The sequence below is a fragment of the Chrysemys picta genome, chromosome 4 (assembly GCF_011386835.1).
Source record: "Chrysemys picta bellii isolate R12L10 chromosome 4, ASM1138683v2, whole genome shotgun sequence".
Taxonomy (NCBI): domain Eukaryota; kingdom Metazoa; phylum Chordata; order Testudines; family Emydidae; genus Chrysemys; species Chrysemys picta.
In genome coordinates this window covers 30,332,267-30,358,944 of record NC_088794.1, presented here as the reverse complement: position 1 = coordinate 30,358,944, position 26,678 = coordinate 30,332,267, and the positions used below count along the sequence as shown (strand labels likewise).

Genomic DNA, 26,678 nt, shown 5'->3' with positions numbered 1-26,678 from the left:
CCTGGTCACCATTATATCAGTGTGAAGAGTCAGCAAAATAGGGGCTCTCGTGGCTCACCCACAATACACAATATTCTTCAAGGATAAAGTGACACTTAGAACACATCCTAAGATTATGCACAAAATATCATCCTTGTTCCATCTCAACCAACTGATTCACTTAACTACATTTCATACAAAACCACACACTAACGCTCAAGAGGTGGTCCTGCACACATTGGACATGCGCTTAGCATTTTATCTATTTGGAACGAAGCTCTTCCTTTTGACTTTTGACTTTTTGTGTCAACAACAGAACGATCAGAGGCTCTGCCATATCTACGCAAAGATTATCGAAATGCATATCCAGCTGTATCCATATGTGCTATTCACTGCACAACACTGAAGCCCCTCCGGGCATCAGAACCCACTCAACAAGAGCTTTATCTACATCCATAGCATTCCTACACAATGTGACCATTCTAAACATCTGCAGGGCGGCCACCTGGGCCTCTTAACACACATTCACAAATCACTATGCTATTACTCTCAGTTCAAGCTCAGACACAAGACTAGGCCTCACTGTACTAGCCTCAGCAACAAACTGAACTCCGAATTCCTTTCCGTCCTCATGAGAGCACTGCTCTACATTCACCTGAAGTGGAGCACCCACAGGGACAGCACTCAAAGAAGAAGAGAAGGTTACTCACCTTGTGCAGTAACTGAGGTTCTTTGAGATGTGTCTCCCCCTGTGGGTGCTCCACTACCCACCCTCTTCCCCTCTAATTCGGAGTACGAGCGAAACACTCCACGGTTGAGAAGGAACTGAAGGGGTCGGGACCTGAGCATGTTAGATGAGACACCAGCGGCACTGCGAGACTGCTACTGCGCACACGCACCCCGACCAGACACTGCTACTGAAAATCTCCGATTGACAGCACCGGGATGCACCAACACCTGAAGTGGAGCACCCACAGGGACACGCATCTCGAAGAACCTCAGTTACTGCACAAGCTGAGCAACCTTCTCTTAAACTTTGAACTAAATGGCTATGATTTTTCACAATTGAAATCAAATAGTTAAATTTTTCTATAAATGTGTTGAAGTTAAAGAAATGAATGAAAGAAAACATATTCTCTTTCTCTAGGTATTCAGACCTCTACTAGATCCAGTTACTGGTGGGAATAATTGTATTTGTTATGACCAATTCAAAGGAATGCTTAATAGTTGTGTACAGTCACAAGCCTTGCCAGGTACCTCCAATGGTAAGTGTTTGGAGAAGTCACCTACTGTGTTTGATTTTTTTAATTTGGTCTCCTCCCATCTACAACTGACAGTATAAATGATTGACCGTCCCTGTATGATTTCTAGTTTATTTTTCTCCTGTAAGTTTAATGAGTGCTAACAAAAAATTAAGTGTGATGGGATTGGAGATGGAAGTCTTCTATTTATCCATGCATAAGGCTATGTTTATGTTATGGAGGTCATCGACGTCACGGAATCCGTGACTTCCAGAGACCTCCATGACATTCTCTGCTTCAGGCCCAGGGGCCCCCTGTAAGGTTCCAGTGACAGGCAACAGCCTCCTGAGTGGGCCCTTGGGGTTCCAGCAACAGGTGACAGCCTCACGCGGGAGGGTGGGTAGGGGGCGCCTTTGGCGAGTGGCTAAGGGTGTCCAGTTTTCTCTTTGGGAAATTTGGCCCCCCTTCAGCTCCCAGCCACCATGGTTGGAGGGGGCCCCCCTGCAGCTTCCAGCTGCCACAGGCAGAGGGGGAACCCCACAGCTCCCAGCCACCATGGTGGTAGAGGAAACCATGGAGCCGCAGCAGCAAAAGTCACAGACAGACACGGCTTCCGTGAATTTTTGTTTATTGCCCATGACCTGACTGTGACTAAAAATAACCATGACAAAATCTTAGCCTTATCCACGCAGCAGTTACAGCAGTGCAAGCTTCTCTACATTCCCTTATCAGTGTGCCTCAGCCCCAATTTAGGAGGAGCTGCTGCTCTAGTTAGGGAGAGGGAGATTATCAGTCTTCAGGTTATTTTAGATCTTGACCTCTCTGCTGAGTCTGCCAGCAATGAGTGCCACTGGTAATTGGGAATTTGTAATGTGGATGCTTACACATTAGAAACAAGACAGCAATCATAAGTTCAAGTGACATAAGCCACTGAACAGCTATTAAATGGGAATGATTTTTGGTCATTACTCACAAGGCCCAAATTTGAACCAGTTACTGAAAGGTAAGAAGTATGATATACCGTCACCAATCCTCTGAATTGTTCCCCAGTGCTCTGATTTCTGATTGCACGTTAGCTTTGTGACCTTTGATCTTGCTATGTGATAATGTGGGCTTTACATCATGGAGGTTGAAAGGAATTGTTTTTAATTTCTAGGCAGTATTGTTTCTATCCATGTACCTCTATTTACTTTGATGTCTATAAGGAAGCTGAAGAAGTTTGAAAGAGAATGTGTTAAAAAAAATTATCGTAGCTCAATGGTTATCTTGAAAAGTGAAGATATAAAGTTCAATTAAAGGATAGTTTTCTCCCTGGTCCTTTAAAAAGCTATTGCTCAGGTTCCAGTAGGTAGGAGTGAGCTCTCTTCTCATGGGCTCAGTAATGGCCACTTTGTGCCCTTCCATACACAGGTGTACAAGGGAAGGAGAGGGGATGGGGTGGGCAAAAGGAGCCTTACACCATTGCATAGGGGCCATGCACAGTTGCACTCCCTGTGTGCAACAGTATTCCTTGCTTAAGAGCCATCCCAAAGGGGTGAGGGAAGAGACAGGAGTAAAGCCAGATATACAGAGCTGGACAGATATGCAGAAAGGATCATGCTGCATCTTCCTAAGCAGTGATGCCGGGGGTGTGCTCCCTACAGTATGCATGCCTGGAACCTCTTGGAGGGATTGTGCATCCTTGAAGAACGTTGCCTTTTGGAGTTCCCCCTGCGATTGTGCTGCTCTGCATCAGTCCTAGCATGAGCCAGTGTCAAAAAGACAAAGCTGCCCTTATATAGATGCCAGACCACAAAGCATGTTCTCCAGTTGTTTCTTCTAATACATGAGGCATCTCATAGCCATTTGTCATGTGATCGGGTATTAGAATCCCTCCAGTGGCAAGTTGCACATTCATTAGCCTTTTTTAACATAACATCACTGAGCAATGTATAATTTTTCCCAGCTATTTTGAGAAACATCAAGCTGGCTCAATACTGGGGTCTCATTTCCCAACGTTCCTGACAGGAAGTCTGTTAGAGGAGAATATTCAATATTTTTATGCAAGCTTAGCTGCACTTTCAGAGTGCTCGTTTTAATTTTTGTCAGTGTCCTACGCAATCCTGTGATGTCCAAATCTTTTTTCCTCAGACCTATAGTATAAAAGATCTCCTAATGTTTGCCATTGTCCTCATTGTTTGTTTAAAAAACCTTCCATTTTGTGTGACAGAACCTTGCAGTGATACCAGCACTTTACCTCAGACTAGTGCTCCTGTCTGTGATGAACTTGTAAGTATGAATTTAGGATGTTGTTGTTGTTTTTCTGAAAGTTTTTGTTCTTTGTTTTTGATCTTACAGGCAAAATATTGTAGAAATTGAAAACGGGAATCACCTAAACTGCCAAAGGGTAAAATGTTTTTTCAAATGCAGTCCTACATATTCCACATACAAAAGGAAAAAGAGAACATTAGACATCCATTTATGAAAATCTTGGCTGTAAAGTTAGGCTCTTAAATCCTCATTTAGGGGCTAACCTAAAACCCACTGAAGTCAATGGAAAGACTCTGACTTCAGGGCGTTTTGGATCAGGCTGCTAGGCACCTAAGTAGGTGGCTGATTTTCAAAAGTGCTGAGGACCAGCAGTTGTCATTGAAGAGAATGGGTATGTCTAGGGTGACTAGACGTCCCGATTTTATCAGGACTGTCCCGATATTTCCTTGTTTGTCCCACTGGACAAACAAGGGAATGTTCCGGAGCCTGGAGCCCGGAAGTGCTCGCGCCCCCTCCCCCCCCGCCCCAGCTCCGCCCCCTCCTCCCCCCATTGGCTCCCTCCCCGAATCCCCGCCTCTTCCCCAGGCTCACCATTCCTCCTCCCTCCACAAGCGTTGGAGGGAGGCCGGGGAGACGCAGGGGGAGCGTGGGGCCGGGGTGAGTAAGAGTCTGGCCTGGCTCCAAGCAGGCAGGACTCAGTCAGACGGTAGGGAGAGGAGGGCGGCGGCCCGCGGGGCCAGGCGGCAGCTGTTCCCCCCTCCCCCGGGCAGCAGGACTCGGGAGCAGCCGCTGCTGCAGCTCCCACTGCCGCGGGGGGAGGAAGCGGCCGATTGCCAAGCTCGGCGACTGTGGCTCTGGCGCCTGGGCCTGCTGCGGGGGGAGGAAGCGGCCGATTGCCAAGCTCGGCGGCTGTGGCTCTGGCGCCCGGGCCCGAGCCGCCCGGGCCTGTTCCCCTGCGGGACCCAAGCGGGACGGGGGGGGGGCTGGGGCCTGCTGCCCCCACTTCGGGGCCGCCCAGGGATAGCACCAGCTGGGCAGCAGCCCAGACGCGATTGGCCAGGGGCTGGGCGCAGTGTGCGCGCTGCTGGGTCCCTGCAGCAGGCCCGGGCTTGGGGGGTTCAGGCCCGGGCGCCAGAGCCGCATCCGCCGAGCTTGGCCATCGGCCGCTTCCTCCTCCCCCCGCCCCCCCCCGCGGCAGTGGGAGCTGCAGCAGCGGCTGCTCCCGAGTCCCACTGCCCAGGGGGGGGGGAAGAACAGCCACCGCCTGGCCCCGCGGGCCACCCCCCTACCCTCCCTACCGCCCGACTGAGTCCTGCCTGCTCGGGTGGTTTTTTTGTTTTTGTTTGTTTTTGGCCCCGCCCCCCCGCGTCACGCCACTTCCCCCCCCCCACCCCCCCACGTCCTGATATTTGACTTGGGTGATCTGGTCACTAGGTATGTCTGGGTTGACAGACTCAGGTTAGTGGAGCTTGCACTACTGCACTGAAAGTAGGCTGTGTAGATATCATGGTTCAGGCTGGAGCTTGGGCTCTGAAGCCTGGGGAAGGGGCTAGGCTTCAGAGCCTGAGTTCAAAGCACTATCTGCACAGTTCTTTTTAGATCACTAGCACAAGCCTCAATTCCCCAAGTGTCTCATCCTGGGCTGGGAGACTTGCTTCTGTGGGCAGTTTGCAGGCAACATGGACGTACCCAGTGAGGCTGTGCACATGCATAAGTACTTTGCTAAATCAGGGCCCGAAAGAGAGACTAGTCCTGCAGATGCATTTTATTTGATAATGTAATGCCCTATAGCTGCTTTGCCTGCCCCCCCAAAGGATTTCCCCAGCCCAGGGGGATCTTGGATGGTGTAGTAGCTTCTATGCTACCCCTCTGCCTAAGGCAGTCACATGGACTGTGGCCAGTCATCCCTGTACAGTCAGAGAATTCAAAAGTGGCTTATGGCTACCTTTGCATATATCCCATCCTGAGCTGTGCCAAAACCCCCCCAGCTGTCACTTAGCATCTGAGCCTGTATTATGTTGCATGCATACAAAGGGGCAGAGTTAAGGCTGAGGTACAACTATAACACTGGCAATTACTACTGTTGGAGTGCTTCACTTTGCAACCCTAACATTCTCTTACTATGTTTGGGTTTTTTAAATGTAATTTCCTAGGTTTATAAAAGACAAACCATAAAAACAAAGAAATTCCAGGTTGGAGAACTTTTTGCTAGACATCCCTGGAACGCTGTCATGGACAAGGTGTGCCAGGGTTCCTGGTGAGTGCTTTAGTGTGTGCTTTGAATGAATCAGGGCTTTATTCAGAGGTTTGATCATTATGCAGTGGGTACTACAGTTCTTCCATGTACCAGCTTGACAACTGCTTTATAGTGGATAGTGCTGCCAATGAGTAAAGGTGTGGCAATTCCCATTTGAAGAAGAGTACGACCAAAGTTTACTCACTTATCAGGGGGTAGCCGTGTTAGTCTGTATCTACAAAAACAACAAGGAGTCTGGTGGCACCTTAAAGACTAACAGATTTATTTGGGCATAAGCTTTCGTGAGTTAAAACCTCACTTCTTCTGATCACTTTGACAAATGTCTTAGTATGGGAATGCTGCTTAAACTGTTAGGTTCCAGTCCTGATGTTACTGCTTGGTTGTTAATTAAATTAAATCCCTTGAGTCCATAGGGCTCAAGTTGTATATTGTATGACTAATTCATGTGTTTCACATTACTTGTTAAAGCAGTCTCTTAGCTTCTCCAGGGCAGCATGGAACTGAGTTGATGATTGCCAGTATAGGAAGGGAAGGAACGGCTTTGTTACTGTAAAATATGTCTTTGTGCATTACCCATTGTTATTCTTTAGAAGTATTTTCATTTGAATATTAAATGAAAATCATTCAGTCTAAGCTGTAACAGTTAGAACTAGCTATTCTCCAAATTAGGTTTGAATGCAGTTTTTGCTTTAAAATGCATTGTTTATGCAGCTATAAATTTTCATCTCCTGTCCTACTGGCACTGCAATTTAGGGTAGCATTTAAAGTATTCCTTTTAAGATGTGAAACTATTTATTTTTTCAGGCGGAGGTAAAAGAAGCAATTGTTAGTAATATGGCTAATAACCAAAAGGAAGCAGTTTTTCAGATTTCAAATGCAGGAGAAACCAGCTGCAAGTTACTATCTGCACAAAATGTAATGGAGGACCCCAGCTGTTCACACAGAACAGATTCCAGTCCAGTGGTAATTACTTCTTGAAACTGACAGCAACAGTACATATTGAAGGAAATTATGTTTATTTGTTTGCTTATTTATTTGTATTATAGTAGTCTAGAGGCCCCAGTCAGGGGACCACTATGCCTGTGCTATACAGACAAGTAATGAAAAGGCAGTCCCTGTTCCAGAGACCTCATGATCTAGGAGCTTATATTTAATTATACTATATTTTGTCTATATTTACTATATAACATTAGAAACAAAGCAAGCTGTGGAGTTGGCTACAACCAAAAAGAGATGCTTGCTCTATAGTTATAGTTGGGTGAACAAAATGAAACACCATTGCAGACCCATATTTCTGTCTTGAGGACCAAATCCTAAACACAGAACACAGCACTAGTAATTGGAATGTGTCCTGGAGAGTTCCATGGTTGGGGAGTCTAGAAAGCTATAAATCCTTCCCACCTGAGATGAGGAGCAGCAGCATAGATGTTCAATGGCATTCTGCAATCAGACAGATAGGTATTCTTATGAAAAACTTTATATCTATGTGCCTAGAATGACTATCCTTAGATGAAAACTAATCATTTATGGTGTATTTCAGGTGATCTGCCAGTTGAAAGGAGGTACTCAAATACTCTGCATAAACAATTCTGGCACAAGAGAACTGAAAACAGTTCATCTGGTTCCCCAGTATCAAAACCAACATAATTATCTTCAGTCAGGTACAAAGAAAATGAAAATTTAAAATAATGTCAGACATTATGCCACAAATCATTAATGTGTATCTACGTGTTTGTGTTTCTAAGCAACATTGGTGCTGAGATGAGCCAGGACTACCACCAATTACTATTTATTATTTTACGGTTTCTGCTATGTACTTCACAAAAAGACCACAAGATTACTACAATAGATGTGCTGAAATTAATGAATTGGTCATATGATGTTAATAAGCAGATTACATTCAGTAGGAAGCAATTTGTCCAAGCCATATGCATTCTCAAGAATGACACCCACTTGCATGTACCCAAGCTTGCCACCAAATGTTACTTTCTCCAAAAATAAAAAGCAGCTGAAGGGGCATGGATTTAGCATTAAGATTTTCATCTACAACAGCAATGCTGTATGTAGGGCTGGCTCCAGGATTTTTGCCGCCCCAAGCGGCGGAAAATAAATAAATAAATAAAAAAGAAGCTGCGATCGCGATTGGTGGCAGCTCCACCGCGCCGCTTTCTTCTTAGGCGGCAATTCGGCGGCAGGTCCTTCCCTCCGAGAGGGACCGATGGACCTGCTGCCGAATTGCCGCCAAAGAGCCCAGCGTGCCGCCCCTTCCCCTTGGCCACCACAAGCACCTGCTTGCTGGGCTGGTGCCTGGAGCCGGCCCTGGCTGTATGTGCATGTAGTTTAATGGTAACATTTTAGTAAGCTTCTCTTTCCTCCAGCAGCATGACTTTCTTAAGAGCCATCTTACCATTGTCTCCTTCCATGTTGTTTTTATTATTTTCTGTTGTTTGTATTGCAGTAGTGCCAATGGGCACCAATCTGAGATTAGGGTCTGATTATGTTAGACACTGTAAAAACATGACCTACAGGCTCAATTTCACAAGGTGCAGAGCATTTCCAACCCTGATTGACTTCAGTAGATTCTGCAGATGCCCAACATATTTGATATAGTGTAAAAAAACCAAACAAGGCCCTTACCAAGGATAAATCTGAAAGATCCAAAATGAGGAAAATATTTATATTGAAATTCCAAATTCTATTACAGTCACAATATCTCTAGAGGAGAGGATGGTGAAACCATATCAGAGAGCTACCATATGTCTTTATCTCCCATTTGACCAGACTTTCTTCCATTTTACTCACCTTCATAGTATAAAACAGAGGGCAATGGGAGGCCCAGGATTAGAAGAACCAGAAATTAAGTCCATTAAAGTCCCAGAGCGATGGACCCCAAAAGTTTCCAATTTGAGCTTTTTTCTGAGCTCCATTTTTTCTTACAACATCTGCAAGAAGGCATCTATAAATTAATTTCAGATAGCAAGATTCATTTCATCAATCTCATATAGTCTAATCCTTTTTTTTCAAACTGGTGTGGAGGATTAATATGAATCAAAGTGAGTGGGACTGTTCACGTACTTCAAGTTAAGCATGTGCTTGAGTGAATTGCTGAATCAGGACCTATATAAAGAAACCCCCCCTAGGGCTATGGCCTCCTCCTTATTTTTCTAGCAGTAATTTCTTGTTCATAGGCAAATACTTCTGCTCCAAGTGCATTCTTTTGACTTTGAAAGTTGTAAAATAAGAGTCCGAAATAAATACAATGAAAGGTTCTGTCAGTTACTTATTTGTAAAGGTATTTTAGGCTATAAAATTTGCATTTGGAGTATTTTTAAACATACTCTGATGCAATTAAGGTCAAAGAGTAAAGGCCTCCGATGGTCAACTTGTTGACAAACTGTTGATGGTCTTTGGTGGCTGTGTGCAGTTGTTTAGTACACCTCTACCTCGATATAACGCTGTCCTTGGGAGCCAAAAAATCTTACCGCATTATAGGTGAAACCGCATTATATTGAACTTACTTTGATCCGCCGGAGCACGCAGTCCCGTGTCCCCCCCACCCCCCGGAGCACTGCTTTGCCGTCTTATATCCGAATTCATGTTATTTCAGGTCGCGTTATATCGGGGCAGAGGTGTATTTAATTCCAAAATGCAACCCTTTTGCAAATTTAAAAGGAATGTTTCTGGAGAGATATCTTCTGGACCCTCCATTAACAATATTTATTGTGGGGGAAGCATGAGTTTGGTTCCAAGCTAATCTATGACAAAGAAGTGGAGATGAAAGATAAACTCCGGAAATGTTTTTTTTTTTTAATAAAAGAAAGGCTTAAAGATGCTAAATGGCACATCTGTTCCCACAAGTTTAGGCTTTGATCCTGAAAACACTTATGCATGTGCTTAACTTTATGACCTATGAGCAATCCAATTAACTTCATATAAACTTTTTCTTATCAGATGTGCCTAACCCTATGACATCTCTGCTGGGACAATTTTTGCCAATTCCAGGTAAAGTGGATCTCAATGAACAACAGGTGAGGAAGCCTTTAAAAAAAAAAAAGAAAAAAAAGTAAATATACTGTCATTTCTTCTCTTAAGGCTTCTCATTCATTCATAAAATGGGATATTCATTCGACTTAGGGAAGTAACCAACACTTTGTAAATTCTGTAAAGCCCTTTAAATCAGAATTTCTAGCTGTTATGTAAGTTACTGTATAACGCTTGGCTAGGTCTGCATCCAGTGTACAATAAGATATATTGAGGCCTGTGATTTCAATATCATTTTTGGAAGAATGAAGGTGAACCCAGTGTTAAGAACATACCTTTTAGCAAGAATGTAATTATTACAGTATCAAGATCTTGAATTTGGTGTTCATATATGAGCTGTTATGATTGGAAACTGTTTCAGGTGTTGTCTACACAGTGCCACAATCTGGACTATCGGTGTGTGATTTGTAGAGCTTTTTGAAGTGTTCCACTCAACCCTTCTTTCTTTCATGATCTAAAAGTTCTCTACTCTGAGTTAACATAGTCCTGTCTGAAACAGGAATACATCAATATGAACTAGGTACCTTTTTAGTTCATGTCAGCAGAATTTACACAGGGTAGTCAAAGAACAACAGTTTAGTGTGCTCTACAAATCACACACCTGTAGTCCAGTCTGTGACACCATACAGACAAGGCGCCAGAGACTTGTTTCTGTTTGTAAATGAAATCACAACTTCCTGATTTTTGCCTGGAAAGGCGGAAACTCTTCATCCAGAAGCTTTGAAGAGAGAACATGAGCTAAGAATAGCAGTCTGAAAATTCACACTTGTGAGGTGCCAATTACCCTTCAACTCCCATTCAAATCTGTCAGAGTTGAAGGTGGTCAGCACCTTGGGGGATTGAGCCATAATTGAAAGAAATTCCCACCATATATAAAATATGCAATGGTTTTGGAATTAAAACTCACTTTTGCCTTCTGTGTGTGTGTGTGTTTGTTTAAAATGTCAAATTTTGAAGTGGAGCAATCACAACCCAATGCATAATACATATGCTGGGCATTAATTTTTTCTGCCATTGTAAGCACTCTGGCAAGCATCCTCCGTTGTACTTCAGTAGGATTTCCCTCTCCTCTACTCACCCTGGTTAGGACTTAAAATGTTCATTGTTATTATGCTTTATAAGTATTTAGGTTGTTATCCTTGTTATGTATCTATTATCACTGCGGTAGTTGTTAGAACAGTGTGTTAGTTTAAATAAAACAATGGGACAGAAGCCTGATAAGAAGATAGAAAGCCCTGGATTTCTAGTCTGTCAGTACAAATAGAGTTCAAACCAATAGTGACTGGAAGTTATTACGTGGTGACGTGTGATTTGAATGATATTAATTTGAATGAAATGTGTCAGATGAATTTGTGGCTCAGGCGAATTCCTAGTGGATAAGTGTCTATATAAAAAGGGGAGAGGAGAGAAACCCCAAGCGCTGAATGGAGAAAGGCGCCTGAAGTGTTCTCTTATCCATAAAGATAGTGACTGCAGGTCAGGGGTGAGACACACTGGAAATGTGGTGTAAAGAAATTTGCAGTTTTGTTTTCCATATCTTTCTGTATCCTCTATTTCTACATTCCTTCACGTCCTCTTCTTCCCAACAGTTCCCTGTTTTCTCCTTCCATCTGTATAACCTCCCAACATAGCCCCAGCCTTTCTTTTCCTGATCCTCTCCAAAAAAGGTCCTAACCGTTGTTTCTCTTTTTAAATTTCAAATGCTCTGGGGCCAGTCAAAGGGTTTATTACATTTAAACTCAGTGGAAAACATCAGTGGCAGTGGCCAGTGGCTACTGACTGCCGGAATTAAAAAGAGATTGGACCCAGACTAGACATCAGCATGAAAATACTGTGCCAGTGATGAACAGCATAAATGAAACTTACTGCTAGTTCTCTGTAATAATGAGGACAAGGGCCCTGGCATATCGAACCTTTCCAAAGAATGTGACTACATATTTTCCCAAGATCTGTGCCTCCATTCGTTTTATTAGTAACTGTTGCATGATTAAACCAGTCCACTGTTCTCTGTCTCATTCTCATAGTCACAGACATGATTTGTCTTTATTAAAACTTAGCAAAAACAGAATTTTTGCTTATTATTTTGAACAGCTTGAGAACGGATCCTTACAATCAGAAGCTAGCAGTGCCACATTCCAATCAGAAGTAAATCTTCAAGGGTCAACAAAAATGACTTTAGTTGGGTAAGAAACACAAAACCTTTAATTTTCCACTAATTTCAGTGTCAAGTTATTTTGTTTCAGAGTGGTAGCCGTGTAAGTCTGTATCAGCGAAAAGAATGAGGAGTACTTGTGGCACCTTAGAGACTAACAAATTTATTTGGGCATAAGCTTTCGTGGGCTGAAACCCACGTAATCGGATGTATGCAGTGGAAAATACAGTAGGAAGATATATATACACAGAACCATTGTAATATTTCTTGTCGTTTTGGAGAGTTAACTTCAAGCACTGATACTGTTGTTCTTAATGTGTCTTTTCCCCTCTCTTCTTCAGCAAAACTGAAACTAACAGGAAAGTGAAGCTTTGCACTGGGGAAGGAGGAGTGCTCCAACCTTTAAAGGGACAGGCATCACATTTCCCCACCCTACTTTAAAAAACTTCCCTAATCTATGTACATTATCATTTATGTGGCTAACAGGAAACACCTTAAAGACTTAACAGTGAGCTTCATTGACATGTTGCTCATCCGTCCAACTTCTTTTTCAAAACTTTGGAGTGTCTGCCCAGTGTTTCTTGATTTCAAGGTGCTTTTGTTATCCCCTTGATCTTAATCCAATTCACCTTGAGCTTCTCAATTCAAGATCTGCCTGAGAATGGTGGATACTTTCCTTCAGTCACATACAAGGGTAAAACAACTGATTGTCCATGAAGGTGAACTTTCACCCGGAGTATCCCTTTGGGGACTAACTTATCTCCAGTATAAGTCTTCAAAACCATGAGGTGTCTTCCAGAGCAGGGGTTCTCAGCCTTTTTCTTTCATGCTATAAAATCTCCATGGCTCACCTGTGCCACAACAGTTGTTTTTCTGCACATCCAGTAGATTGAAAGCTATGTCCGGCATTAGGGCGTAGCAAGCAGGGCAATTGCGCGGGGCCCCACACCACAGGGGGCCCTGCGAAGCTAAATTACTTGGGTTTCGGCTTCAATCCAGGCAGTGGGGCTCAGGCTTCAGTTTCAGCCACATACCCGAGCGAGTCTAATGCCAGCCCTGCTCTGTTTTATTTTGGCAGATCCCCTGAAACCTGCTTATGACCCCCCAAGGGGCCCCGGACCTCTGGTTGAGAACCACTGTTCCAGAGGAACTTGTGACAACATCTGGTGATGGGTAGATGCAGAACTCAGTGAGATGGCAGCTCCAGTATCAAGCTGCATTCTTGTAGGAACTCCCTCGATCAAGAATGTGACCAAGATAGCATCTCTTACTCCAGCTTCTGATAACAGATGTAGTGCTAGGTCTTGATCAGTGTCACTAGAAATCTTTCAGAGTAACAGCCGTGTTAAAATTGTCTTTTTCCATATGATGAATTCCCAACTTCCATCCTTTCTTAGGTTCAGTCTCCATAGGTGTCTTCTTAGATGTATGGCTACTCTGTGTTGCTGGTAATTGAACTGTGTGACAGGTCACAGCAATGTGTCCTTTCTTTTTGCACTTCCTGAAGATAAGCTGGTATGCCCAGCATTCCTTCTCAGCACATGTGGTTTATGCATAACAGCCACACAGAAGTTCCTTAGGTTCCCGTGGTCCTCTGTCTCGCCAATGCAGGAGGGGAACTTCTTGATTCACATTAAATTTCAGCAAATCCTTCTCTGTGGTCTCCATGACAATTGCTATCTCAACAGCCTTCTTGAATGTGTAAGGGCTGATACAGTCAGTAACTTTTTCCAGATCTGGTCATTGCATAATCCAGAGACAAACTGGTCATGTAGGGCATCATTTAATGTTTGTTGGAACTGACTGTGTTCTGACAACATCCTGAGAGCAGCAACAAATTGTGCTTCCGAATCTCCGCTTCCCTGTTGTCACTGATGGAACCAATATTATTCTGCTTTATCAGCGGGGTAGGAAAAAATGTTCCTGCATTGTTGCAGAAATTGTGGCAGATGTAGCAGTTCAGGGCACAGCTGGAGACAGTAGGTCGCACAGGTGTCCATATGCTTTGGAACCCATCATTGTCAGCAAGATTGAAATTCTTTGCATGTCTGAAATGGAATTGCAAGCAAGAAATTGCTCAAAACATTCAAGGTACACTACCCATGATTTCTGGTTTTCATCGAACTCACCAACATTGCCCACAAGAGTTGCCATTTCTCTGCTCTCCTGTTGGACTTCACATTTCCTGAAGGTCTTCTTTCATAGAATCATAGAATATCAGGGTTGGAAGGGACCTCAAGAGGTCATCTAGTCCAACCCCCTGCTCAAAGCAGAACCACAGTGAAACTTTTTTTTCCATTTTACTGTACACGAGCTGCACTTAATCTGCCTCTTCTGGCTGTGTCTACAGTGCAGAATGCAGAATTCTTCCTGTGGTTGCACTTGGGCTCCCTCTCTGCTTGCTTCTTCCTCATTGCTTTGTTTGCACTACTCCAGCAGTAACTGCAGAATCCTTTATCCTTTGTTCAATTTTATTTGCCTGCTTCTCCCTCTCTAGCTAGCTGGCTCTCACAGTCCCAGCAGCAAAAAGCAGCAGTTTGTCACTTTGTGCCTCTGAGTCTAGATCAGGGGTCTCAAACTCAAATGACTATTAGGGCCGCATTACTGACACCTCCCCCATGCCGCCCTCGACCCCGCCCCCACTCCACCCCTTCCATGAGGCCCCGCCCCTGCCCCACCTCTTCCCTTCCCCCATTCCAACCCCTTCCCCGAAATCCCCACCCCAACTCTGCCCCCTCCCTGCCCCCAGGGGGTACAGGAGGGGTGTGGGGTGTGGCAGGGGCTCAGGGCAGGGAGTTGGGGTGTGGGGTGCAGCAGGGGGCTCAGGGCAGGGAGTTGGGGTGCAGGAGGCGGCAGGGGGTTCAGGGGTGCGGGGTGCGGCAGGGGGCTCAGGGCAGGGGGTCAGGGTTCAGGAGAGGTGTGGAGTATGGCAGGGGGTCGGGGTGCAGCAGGGGGTCCAGGGCTGGGGGTCGAGGTGCAGGGTGCAGCAGGGGGTCAGGGTGTGAGGTACGGCAGGGGGTTGGGGTGCAGGAGGGGTGTGGCAGGGGATTCAGGGCAGGGGGTCGGGGTGCAGGATGCGGAAGGGGGCTCAGGGCAGGGGGCTGGGGCGCAAGAGGGGTGCGGGGTGTAAGAGGGGTTCGGGGCAGGGGGCTCAGGGCAGGGGGGTTGGCTGCAGGAGTGGTTCGGGGGGCGGGCTGTGGCCCGGCACGCACTGGGGGCAGGGTAGGCTCCCTGTCTGCCCTGCCCTACCACCGCGCTGCTCCGGGAAGTGGCCGGAACCTGGGGGAGGAGGGGCACAAGGGTCTGTGTGTTGCTGTTGCTTCAGGCACCGCCCCCAGCAGCTCCCATTGGCCGGGAACGGGGAACTGCGGCCAATGGGAGCTGCTGGGGACACTGCAAGAAGCAAGAGCAACACACAGACCCATGTGCTCCACGTTCCGGCCGCTTCCCGGAGTGGCGCGGGGGCAGGGCAGGCAGGCAGGGAGCCTACCCTGCCCTGGTGTGCGTCGGGCTGGAGCCGCTCTAGGTAAATGCTGGAGGAGGGTGGGGGGGATGCGAGGAGCTCGCAGGCTGCAGAAAATAACTCTGCGGGCCGCGTGTTTGAGACCCCTGGTCTAGATGAACTTTTTTCTTTTTGATGATCATGATGATGATGATGATTGTCTTCTTCAGGTAAAGGGAGCACTAGATACTCATGGGATAAAAATTCCTCATCACTAATATATTCTATCTGAACCCAGCACAGAAGGAGATAGACACAGAGGGAGCTGATAAAAGCACAGGTGACTGCTGTGATGGCAGGTTTATTGTTCAGCAGGAATACTGAAACTAACACAAAAGTGAGGCTTTGCACTAGGGCAGGGGGGTATGCTCAAACATTTAAAGGGACAGGACACCACAGTTGCAACCTGCAAATAGTGGCTTCCTCTGTGCTGCTCTATTTAGAGCACTTAATTTCAATCACTGTTTGTCAGACTCTCCAGTGCTGTATTGGTCCCATTGATTCCCAACATTCTGTTCGCTTTTTTGATGGCCGCTGCACATTGAGCGGATGTTTTCAGAGAACTATCCACAAAGACTCCAGGATCTCTTTCTTGAGTGGTAACAGCTAACTTAGAACTTATCATTTTGCATGTATAGTTGGGCTTATGTTTTCTAATGTGGGTTACTTTGCATTCATCAGCATTGAATTTCATCTGCCATTTTGATGCCCAGTCATCCAGTTTTATCAGATCCCTTTGTAACTCTTCGCAGTCAGCTTTGGACTTAAGTATCTTGAGTAATTTTGTATCATCTGCAAAATTTGCCACCTCACTGTATACCACTTTTTCCAGATAATTTATGAATATGTTGAACAACACTGGATCCAGTACAGATCCCTTGGTGGCCACTATTTACCTTTCTCCATTCTTAAAACTGACCATTAATTCCTATCCTTTGTTTCCTGTCTTTTAACCAGTTACTGATCCATGAGAGGACCTTCTCTCTTATCCCATAATGGCTTACTTTACTTAAGAGCCTTTGGTGAGGGACCTTGTTAAAGGCCTTCTGAAAGTCCAAGTATGCTATATCCACTGGAGCACCCTTGTACATATATTTGTTGATCCCCTCAAAGAATTCTAATAGGTGAGGCATGATTTCCCTTTACAAAAGCCATGAAACAAACCTTGTTTTAGTTTGGGATTTTTTGGATCAGTACATATATCTTCTCCCTTCTGCACTCCAAACTCTTTGCAAAACTCTCTGTAGTGCTGCAGATTTATCCCATACTCTAACTCTTCAGTAAAACCCCAGCTGAAAACTTCAATAAAAACCAGATTCTCCTCTCTCCCCATCACCTTTCCGTAGGCCCAGTCACATTTGGGGTTCTTTCCTTTCTTTCAACTCTGAAATATTTCAAGAATTTGACATTCCTTTATTTCATTCTAGATTTAAAAAAAAATTGAGAAAACCTATATAATATGCTTTAAAAAAAAAATTGTGTTTATCTGACATCTCCTAACCCATCCCATAGGCCTGCTGTGTGTTCCAGCAGACTCCATAGTTGATGTGATGTTACAAGCATAGTGCATGCTAGGCATCACTTGGAGTCAGTGATTTGGACTTTGGGGACCTGAAAGAATAAAATATGTCAGTTTTAAAAGTTAATTTATATGCTGGTGACTCGAAATCTAACTATGGAGAATTCACCATATAATTCTATAGCTAATGAATCTTTCTTAATTATGCTGTATTTGAAAATCATCTTTAAATAATATTGATACCTGATGCTAAAAAGTCAGTATTTGTGGTTTAGGGGACAATAATCATAATTAATTTTCATAAGTTTTTACATTAAAATATCTATTTTCTTTTTTCTTTTTTAATCTTTATAGATTGCCTCTTAGTTCATGGGATACAAAGTCTAAAAAACCGTGTAACTGTACCAAATCTCAGTGTTTGAAATTGTAAGTAACTAACCAACTAGCATTTATTATGAAATATGAGCTAAGTTTATTTTGGAAAAGGCAAAGCTTAGAAAACACGAAATAGAATACATGCATGTTCCAAAATACACAACTAGTATGTTGGGTTAAAACCAGAGAGGGTCAGATCCTTAGTGGGTGTAAATTAGTGTAAGCCCATTGTGGTCATTGTAGCTAGGCCTGTTTACACCGCCTGTGGATCTAGCCCAGAGGTGTACATGACTACATGTGGTCCAGAGTTTTGAAGAATAAAACTTGAAACGAAATAATATTGATTATAATATGTGGCAAAAACATTATGAAGTTGTATCAACCTCTGTATACTTGAGGCTCACTCTTCTGTGTGTGTGTGTGTGTGTGTGTGTGTGTGTGTGTGTGTGTGTATATATATATATATATATATATATATAGGGAGAGATACAGATGCTGATACAATTTCATTATGTCATTATGTTTTTGGCATAGATTATAAAATGTGTGAGAGAGAAGTAAGCATCAGATATAGTGTGTGTGTGAGACGTATATGTTTCTTGTTTGGTTACCAGAAATTCTTTCTTGAAACAGGAGAATGATGAAAAATAGTTAATTTTTATATATTTTATTTGCTTTGTTAATCACAGATATTGCGATTGCTTTGCCAATAGTGATTTTTGCAACAACTGCAACTGTAATAATTGTTACAACAATCCACTTCATGAAACTGAGCGGTTTAAAGCTATTAAGGTAATAAAATTACAATATTTATGTAGTTCAGACAGTAAAAAATATACAAGTGTTTTTGTTTGGTTTTGGTTTGGTTTCAAAAAGAGTGAAAAATAGAGGGCTAATTGCTATGCAAGAAGCAATACAGTATATCTGTCTCAGCTGTTACTACGGAATTATATTATCTAGCTAATTTTTGTAAAATTTGTAACATAAAAAAAAAATCTATTCTCCAAAGGTAGGTGCTTTGTAATAACTCTGTATTACTGGGTCTGTGCTCCTAGAGTGGAACTGTTAGGAATTCCTCAATATGGTTCTAAGCACTGTGAATAGTGGTAGTAACTGATGCTGATCTCATCAGACTGAGAGTTTTGTCTCATCTGATCACACAAAGCCATGACACTTCATTGCATCATACCTTTGGACTTCTTTCTGTGTCAGCCTGGCTCTTTGGATGGTAAAGCTGGAGAGGTTTGGCCTCTCCAAGCAGGTGCCTGAAGTCCTCCTTGCTACTTCAGATTGCATCCTGCAGAGTACATTTGGTTGCTGTTTCAGTTTTGTGTATCACCATGCTGAAGGCAGACCAGTTTCTCTGCTGTCCCTTTTCCTCAGATTCATGAGGGGCTTGTTACATTTAAAGCCTGCCTTTTAAAAGTCCTTGGTGTCATGAAATCTTAAGGCCTGATTGAAAACCCATTGAAGTCAATTGAAAGACTCCCATTGTCTTCAACAAAAGGGCTTTAGATCAGGCCCTTAGTATGATATTTATAAATCTGATGAATCCTCCTCAGATAAATACCAGTGACTTCAAGTTTCTTACATGGAATGTTATATTTCTGGTGAAAGTGGCTTCAGTTTGCACAGTGAGTGAGCTTTAGCATTTCGTGATTGAACCATATTATATTAAGATTATTTAAGAATAATGTGTTGTGTACCAGACTGATCCTAAGTGAGCCGGAGAGAGTAGGAGTCACTAGAGTTTACCATAAGAGGGAGAGCACATGGTACCATTGGTGGAGCCCTGTCAGCTCAGAATTTTGAGTTATAGGAATTCCCACTTACCTTACACTAGATATCCAGACTCAGAGGTGTGGGTCTATTGCACATACCTCAGAGAATAAGAATTACAGGTAAGTACTTTTTCTTTCATAAGCACAGTTGATCTTGTATTTTACATAAAGAAAATTTCTGTGCAGGGCTGGCTCTAGGCTTTTTGCCGTCCCAAGCAAAAAACATTTTGGCTGCCCCCCACCCCAGCCCTGGGCTCGCGCCCCCCCCCCCCCGCCAGTTCTCTCCCCCATACCCTGCCGCCCCAGGCTCTCTCTTCCCCCCCCCCACCCGCACCCCCTGCTGCCCCAGCCCTGGGCTCCTCCCCCAAACGTGACCTCCTCATTCACCACAGCAATCCCCGTTTACACTTGCAGTGGGGATCAAACCATTTCTCCTATTTTTATTTCACTGGAGTATAAATCTCACCCCCCCCGTCCCCCGCAACCCCATCTTTAGTGCTCCAAATGCACATGGAAGGCATAGGGACTAATCCTCAAACCTTGTACCCGGAAAGGGGTGGGTCTCTAGTAAAGAGGGTTCAGCAGAGGAGCAGGTGTGGGAGTGCTTGGGGGCTCTACACTGGCAGAGAAGTGGGGTGTGATGTACTCGTGGATGAGGGTGAAGGAGGAGAGAAGGTATCAGGAGGGTTGCTGGAGAAGAGGTGCAGGGGAAGGGCGAGGGTACAAGGGGAGAGATGCGGGTTGAAGGGAGAGTACAAGGGGAAGGGGTACGGTGAAGGAACGATGGGGGGAGGTACAAATGGACGGGCTGCGAGTGGGATGGGGGAGTGCAAGGGCTGAGAGGGGCAGGCGCTGACAGCTACTTCCCCAGCCCTGTGCAGGCAGAGCCGAGAGGACAGAGACTGACCCCCAAGTGCCCAAGCCGCGGGGGTCCCCTGGCGGGGCAGTATCCGCTGCCCCACTCGGAACTGGGCTCTGCCTCTCCCCGCCCAGGGCAGGCAGCGCGGGGCTGAGGCGGGGGAGGTGCCTGGCGGGCTGGGTCCGGGGGCAGGAGGGGGCAGCGGCCAGGGCCGGTGCAAAGGAAGTTTCGCGCCCTAGGCGAAACTTCCACCTTGCGCCACCCTCCCCCCAGCCCTGCGGCAGCTCCCCGCTCCGCCCTGAGGTGCCCCCCGCGGCAGCTCCCCCCCCAGCTCACCTCTGCTCCGCCTCCTCCCCGAGCACGCCACCCCCGTTCTAATTCTTCTCCCCTCCCAGGCTTGTGGCGCCAAACAGCTGATTGGCGCTGCAAGCCTGGGAGGCAGGAGAAGTGGATCAGCGATGGTGTGCTTGGGGAGGGGGCGTAGCAGAGGTGAGCTGGGGTGGGGAGCCGTGTGGCAGCTCCCCCTCCCTGCCCTGAGGTACCCCCGCGGCAGCTCCCCACCCCCCCTGGCCCGGAGAGCCGTGCGGCAGCTCCCTACCCCAGCTCACCTCTGCTACGCCTCCTCCCCGAGCACGCCGCCCCCGCTCTCATTCTCCTCCCCTCCCAGGCTTGCGGCGCCAAACAGCTGATTGGCGTTGCAAGCCTGGGAGGCGGGAGAAGTGGAGCGGTGACCGCACGCTCGGGGAGGGGGCGTAGGAACGCTGTTTAAAAAAAAAATTGGGGACACTGCTTTTTGGCGCCCACAAATCTCGGCGCCCTAGGCAACCGCCTAGTTTGCCTTAATAGTAGCACTGGCTCTGGCGGCAGCAGTTCACTGGTAGCTTGGGCTACCCAGCCACTTGCCCTGTCAGCATGCGAGCCGGGATCTGCGCGCCCTGCACAGCCCACTCGGGCGGGGAAACGCCATGCTGCCCTGGGGAGACTCAGAGCAGAGCAGCAGCGGCAGCAGGACCCCTCCCTCTCCCTCCCCGGCTCCTCACACACAGGCTGGACTGCAGTTCAGGCTGCCCTGCCCCTGGAGAGCCAGAGCATCATCCCCCGGAGCCGAGCCCCTCTCGCCGTCGCAGCCCGGGCTCAGCTCGGGGGATGATGCTCTGGCTCTCCAGCGGCAGGGCAGCCTGAACTGCAGTCCAGCCTGTGCAACTCCCGCTGCCATGAGCGCCATCTAGCTACTGAAGCCAGAACTGCAGTATCAGTTCCAACTCAGCCTGAAAGCCTCAGCTGACAGGGAACATCTTGGTTCAGGGCTGGCTCCCGGCTTTTTGCGCTGGAAGCAAAAAAAAAAAAAAGGGGGGGGGGGGCTGCAGTGCCGCCCGTTGGAAAGGGCCGCCCCAAGCACATGCTTGGAGCGCTGGTGCCTAGAGCCGGCCCTGTTTCTGTGTATGTCTCACATGCCAATGCATTTTGTTCTAGGCTTGTCTTGATAGAAACCCAGAAGCTTTCCTACCAAAGATTGGGAAAGGGAAACTGGGGAATATTAAACCTCGCCACAACAAAGGATGTAATTGCAAGCGCTCAGGGTGCCTTAAGAATTATTGTGAGTGCTTTGAGGTTAGTCAAGTGACCTTTCCTAGCATTAATCATGTTCTTAATAGAAATGGATATGTTCTGATCCAGCTGTTTTTGCATAAATAATATTAGACACTAAAAATAAATATTTTTCTTTCCTCCCCTCAGATTCTTCATTCTAAATCTTATTCAACTTAAGGGGACAGATTCTTTTCCCTGATCGCTGTGGCTCACCAGCTAAGAATTTCCCCATGGGGGTGGAGGAGCTCTCAGCCAGCTTCTATGCCAGCTGCACCCCTTGCTCCAGTGTAGGGGATGGGGAAAGGCTGTGTTGTGAGGAGCAAAGCACAACTTTGCTCCACTAGTTCTCAGTTGTGTGGCTCCTTAAGGGGCTTGCCCCACACCTGTTCCAAAAGTATTTGAAGACAGAGGAAAGTTTCCCATTGGACTTTTGGATCAGGCCCCAAGTGCAGATTTTTCCTGTCCATGTGGAATGGTGGCCCAGTTGCTTCTGTGACATTGCCCTCCCATCTGATCCAGCAAAGTCCTCCACATGTCTAGAGTCCATGCTGGGGGGAGCTGAAGGAGACTAGGCAGGCTAGAGGGAAGGAGTGGGTGGGCCATGTGCAGGGTCGGAGGCATACACATTCCAATCATTCCCCTCTGTGGCCCCACAGAGAATACTTGGAAAAGATGATCATAGCCCCTTGCTCTATTGACTTTTCTCTAGTCTCCCATTGGGAGTCTCCAGGACTGGAACAGCCAGGGTGAGTCTGTGGTAGCATGGCTCCAATGGATAGTCTTATGTATGTTTAATAATTTATGATTTTGGTATCAAGTATGATTTTGGTGTTTGTTGTTTTCCAGGCAAAAATTATGTGTTCCTCTATTTGCAAATGCATTGGTTGCAAAAATTATGAAGAAAGCCCAGATCGAAAAACACTAATGAACATGCCCAACTACACGGAGATTAGAAATAATGAAGAAAACATCCTTGTTTCAACATCTACATTTGAAATGTTATCAAAATCTAGAGGAGACAGGTGAATATTTGGCATTAACAAAATCAAGTCCATCTATCTGTCCAGCTATTTTAGATTTTTCTGAAGTGCCCATCACTGGGTTATCTAAAAAATAGTGACTAATATTGACTAATGGTTTGTATAACAGATATCTGGAGATCCACACATAATTTTGGATTTATAGGATTAGAAAGATCATTTAAGACAAACCATTTAGGAATACACTATGCATAGCTTAGGGTTTATAAATATTACACCTGCTTACCAAACTGCAATTACTTTTTTACTGATGGAGGGTCTGATCCTGCCCCCCTTCTCTCCTCCCCTGTCCCACTCACTTTCAGCATCCCTTCTCCCTTCATTTGTCTTTAGATTTAGCTAATCCCCTTTTAACAAAATTGTGGCCAAAGAATTTTTTTAAAATGGCATTTACAAAATGTTTGCAGGTGATCACATTGTTCACCCTGCTTGTATGTTATACCCCTCTCCCCTCTACCTGTTGTCTGTCTTGCCCAGATAGATTGTAAGCTATGTGGGGCAGGAACTGTCTGCTGCTCTTAACAGTGCCCAGCCCAACAGGGCCCCATCCTAGGGACCATCCTAATAAACATCATAAAAATGAATAAGGATCCAAAGCCCATTGAAATGTATAGGAGTCTCTCCATTGACTTCAATGGACTTTGCATCAGGCCCAGAAGCTTCTATGCAGGATGAATTTTTCACTGCATCAACCACTGCTTTTTGTTTGTTAGCCTTCATATACACCTCTACCCCGATATAACGCGACCCAATAGAACACGAATTCAGATATAACGCGGTAAAGTAGTGCTGGGGGGGGGGGGAGCTACATACGCCGGCGGATCAAGACAAGTTCGATATAATGCAGTTTTACCTATAACGCGGTAAGATTTTTTGGCTCCCGAGGACAGCGTTATATCGGGATAGAGGTGTGTATGTGTGTATATATGTATGTAAATATATATATGTATATATATATATTTTTTTTTAATTGTATTATTAATTCTGTTTTAAAAACTGACTGGTGACTTATTTTGATTAATTTAAATAGTTTTTGTAGGCTTGCTGTTTGTGCATGTGCTTGTGAGGTTGGTTAGTTAGTACTAAGTCCTGCCATTACTTGCTTGAGTCATGCTGCAGGGGGAGTGGAATGATGGCAACCATATGGTGGTTACAAGAGTCATCCTGTTGACTTGAAGCAAGATGGCTGTGTGCCAGGAGAGGACACTCACTGCCTTTTCCTTAAAAATTAGCAGAATATGTTTCCAGCTAATGCGTGTTGCTTCCTGCAACATATACCATGGTGCCTGACTAGGCCTCTTAAATGGTAGACCATCTTCCTTGACTGCAAAGGTGGGAATCTGACTGTTTCTTACAAAAGAGGAAAGAAATTCATTGCACCATCGTTCCCAACTTGTACTACGTGTGCAGCTCTTGGATGCACTTATCCCTTAGGGTGAACACTATCTTACATGTGATTAATTAGGAGGATTCAGAAGCAGCTTGTTGGCTTCTAGAGCTGTTACAAGTAGAGGAGTAAGATGTCCCACAAGAATATGCTATCTAGAAACAGTGCAACTACTGTGACTCAGCTCTATGTATTTTCAGTTTCAGTAAGTTTAGTAGAGTGTAATTTGTCTTTCGCATATTGAGTGTTTACTATTCAAATATTTTATATTGTTGTTTTTTCCTGACAGGCAACCTACTACATGTATATCCTGGGAAGTGGTTGAAGCAACATGTGCTTGTCTCCTGGCACAAGCTGAAGAGGCAGAAAAAGAAGCTTACTCTGTTTGTCTAGCAGAGCAAATGATCTTGGAAGAGTTTGGGAGATGCTTGTCACAGATTCTGCATTCAGAATTTAAGTCCAAAGGGCTGACAGTTGAGTAATGTACAATGTTTTCTAAAACTAATGAGTGTTCACTTTATTGAGCATCACTACATTCTGAGTACTATTATTACTCAGTGGCCTGATTTTGATCTCACACTGACTTAACTTCATTGACTTTAACTCAGTTGATTCTGAATTACAGTGATTTAAGTGAGATCAGAATCAGGACCAAAACATTTAAGAGTCACCTAGAATATTTTATTTATGTTAAAGGATTTTCCATAAAACAACATCATTGCTTTGGGCCAAATTCTGAAATCTTTACCCAAACAAAACTGCCATTGAAATCCAAATAATTTACATGGTTTTGAGAGGAGTTTACCTAAATAAGGTATTTAAATCAATGATTTTAGGATTAGGCCCCAAAAGAGGCCTGATTTAGGATTAGGATTAGGCCCCTTTTAGTACTATGAAAGCACTTAGTAAAATCAGAAGAGTAGAGAGCTACCTTATAACTTGTAATATACATCTTTTGGTGTTTTCTCCACTTTTCCAGTTTGGGGGGAAAATTAAATATTAAAACCAAGATTTTTAGATATGGCCTTCATTTTTGCAGTTGCAATTTTGCTCCCAGAAATCTGGTAGTTAGATGTGAATGATTGATATTTATATGTGCAGTTCACTACAGCTGCCCAAAAACACCTGCAGAAATGGAGATTGGATGGAGGCGCAGCTGAAAACTAAGTTTTCAGTTTTCTCTAGACCTATCTCCACACCTGCTCTTCCAATTACAATGAGTAGAGCTGCACTACTTTAAAAAAGATTAAACAGTCACTGCCCATTTTGGGGGGAGTTTTGTGAATATTTGTTTTTGGTACATATATACTGTACCTGTCAATATTCAATCTACCTGCAGATAACTGTATTTTGAAGGTGTTCACATTTTTGCATCCTCACTTAGATCCATCTTTATTCACACAATAAATATTTAATCTATTTATTTCCAAGTTTTATATGTTATCACAAATACTAATGTTCTAAAAACCCTTCCACACTGCTTTATACTGGAGTTTGATATGACAGAGCAGTGTTTTTGTTTCATTTGTTTTTTCCTATTTCTCATAGTATTCTTCCACTATGTCCCTGGTCCAGCAAAACGTTTAAATATGGGCTTAAATTTAATCACCTGGGTAATCCCATCACCTTCAACAAGGACTATTCACGTGGATAAAATTAAGCAAGTTAAGTGCTTTGCTGGATGGCAGCTTAAATCTTCTTTCCAATGTTATTGTTTTTATTTAATATAACTTTGTTGTGAACCACAGTATAAAAAAGCAAATAAAGCATAAGAGATATTGTATGCTTCAGAACTTATTTTTGACAATCAGTATCTTATAATGCTTATAGGTAATTTACATGCTACAGCATTCTGTATTTTGAGCAGTTTCTAGAATCAGTGTTTGAAATTAACGTCTTAATAGCTTAATTTATCACAAGGTTTGTCTACACAGCTTGATAATGCATGGTAGAGGGTTATGAATTCTAAAGCACACCGCATGCTGCACACTAACTGGCCCAAGTAGACCCTGCTGGTCAGAGGTGAAAGTAAGCCGGTACGCCCCGGTACGGCGTACCAGCAAGAGCTGGTGCGCTGTACCGGGGCGGATTGACTTCCCCTGGTGGCAATTTAAAGGGCCTGGTCGCCTGCTGCAGGTACCGTCCCGGGCCCTTTAAATCGCCCCCGGAGCCCCGGTCCCTTTAAAGCTCCACCAGAGGTTGGGGTCTGGGGGTAGCAGCGGCAGCCGGGAGCCCCCTCCGATGGTGATTTAAAGTGCCTGGGGCTCCAAAGGCCCCGCCTCTTCTGGTAGAGGCCACGCCTCTTCCGGCTGAGGCCCTGCCCCCTCCTAAGGACTCTGGAGTACCAGTAAGTCCTTTAAGTTACTTTCACACCTGCTGCTGGTGTACACTAAATGTTCCCTACTGCGCGGTAACATAGTTACTGATTCAACAGCACTACAGGAACATGCACTAGGGAGCATTTAGTGTGCGCTACCAGGGTCTAGAGAGGCCAGTTAGTACACAGCATGTTGGTGCTCTTTAAAATTCACACCCTTTTAGTGGGCATTGCTACACCATGTAGACAAACCCTCTGAAGCAAAAATTCTTCAATAAGACTTTCTCAGGATGGCTGTTTTTGCATCATATCCAGTTGCACTGCACTAATAGGATATTTCAGTTCAGTATCGTACAGCAGAGTTCCAATCCATCCTTTATCAATCTAT

The 26,678-nt window shown here is 44.9% G+C and overlaps 1 protein-coding gene across 3 annotated transcripts; it reads left to right on the top strand.

The window, feature by feature from the left end:
- The first annotated feature begins 1,052 nt into the window (after positions 1 to 1,052).
- On the top strand, positions 1,053 to 25,751 carry TESMIN (testis expressed metallothionein like protein). 3 transcript variants are annotated; one of them, XM_065591920.1, is made up of 11 exons: positions 1,053 to 1,244; positions 3,430 to 3,488; positions 6,532 to 6,690; positions 7,268 to 7,388; positions 9,679 to 9,755; positions 11,860 to 11,951; positions 17,296 to 17,367; positions 18,006 to 18,108; positions 21,430 to 21,567; positions 22,393 to 22,568; positions 24,263 to 25,751. In XM_065591920.1, exons 1-11 carry the CDS (start codon positions 1,196 to 1,198, stop codon positions 24,453 to 24,455), a joined length of 1,239 nt encoding a protein of 412 aa, XP_065447992.1. In that variant the 5' UTR covers positions 1,053 to 1,195; the 3' UTR covers positions 24,456 to 25,751. The 3 variants fall into 3 exon arrangements, with proteins under 3 accessions (XP_065447992.1, XP_065447991.1, XP_065447993.1); XM_065591921.1 differs by lacking the exons at positions 1,053 to 1,244; positions 3,430 to 3,488 and adding exons at positions 4,050 to 4,127; positions 5,624 to 5,727; XM_065591919.1 differs by lacking the exon at positions 1,053 to 1,244 and having other exon boundaries at positions 3,249 to 3,488.
- Positions 25,752 to 26,678: the final 927 nt, after the last annotated feature.

Excerpts from the sequence above, each read along its gene's own strand:
- TESMIN (XM_065591919.1), top strand. The coding sequence starts at position 3,375 with ATGTTTGCCATTGTCCTCATTGTTTGTTTAAAAAACCTTCCATTTTGT. Across the intron at positions 7,389-9,678 it reads ACATAATTATCTTCAGTCAG|ATGTGCCTAACCCTATGACA; the intron begins GTACAAAGAAAA and ends TTTTCTTATCAG. Across the intron at positions 22,569-24,262 it reads TCAAAATCTAGAGGAGACAG|GCAACCTACTACATGTATAT; the intron begins GTGAATATTTGG and ends TTTTCCTGACAG.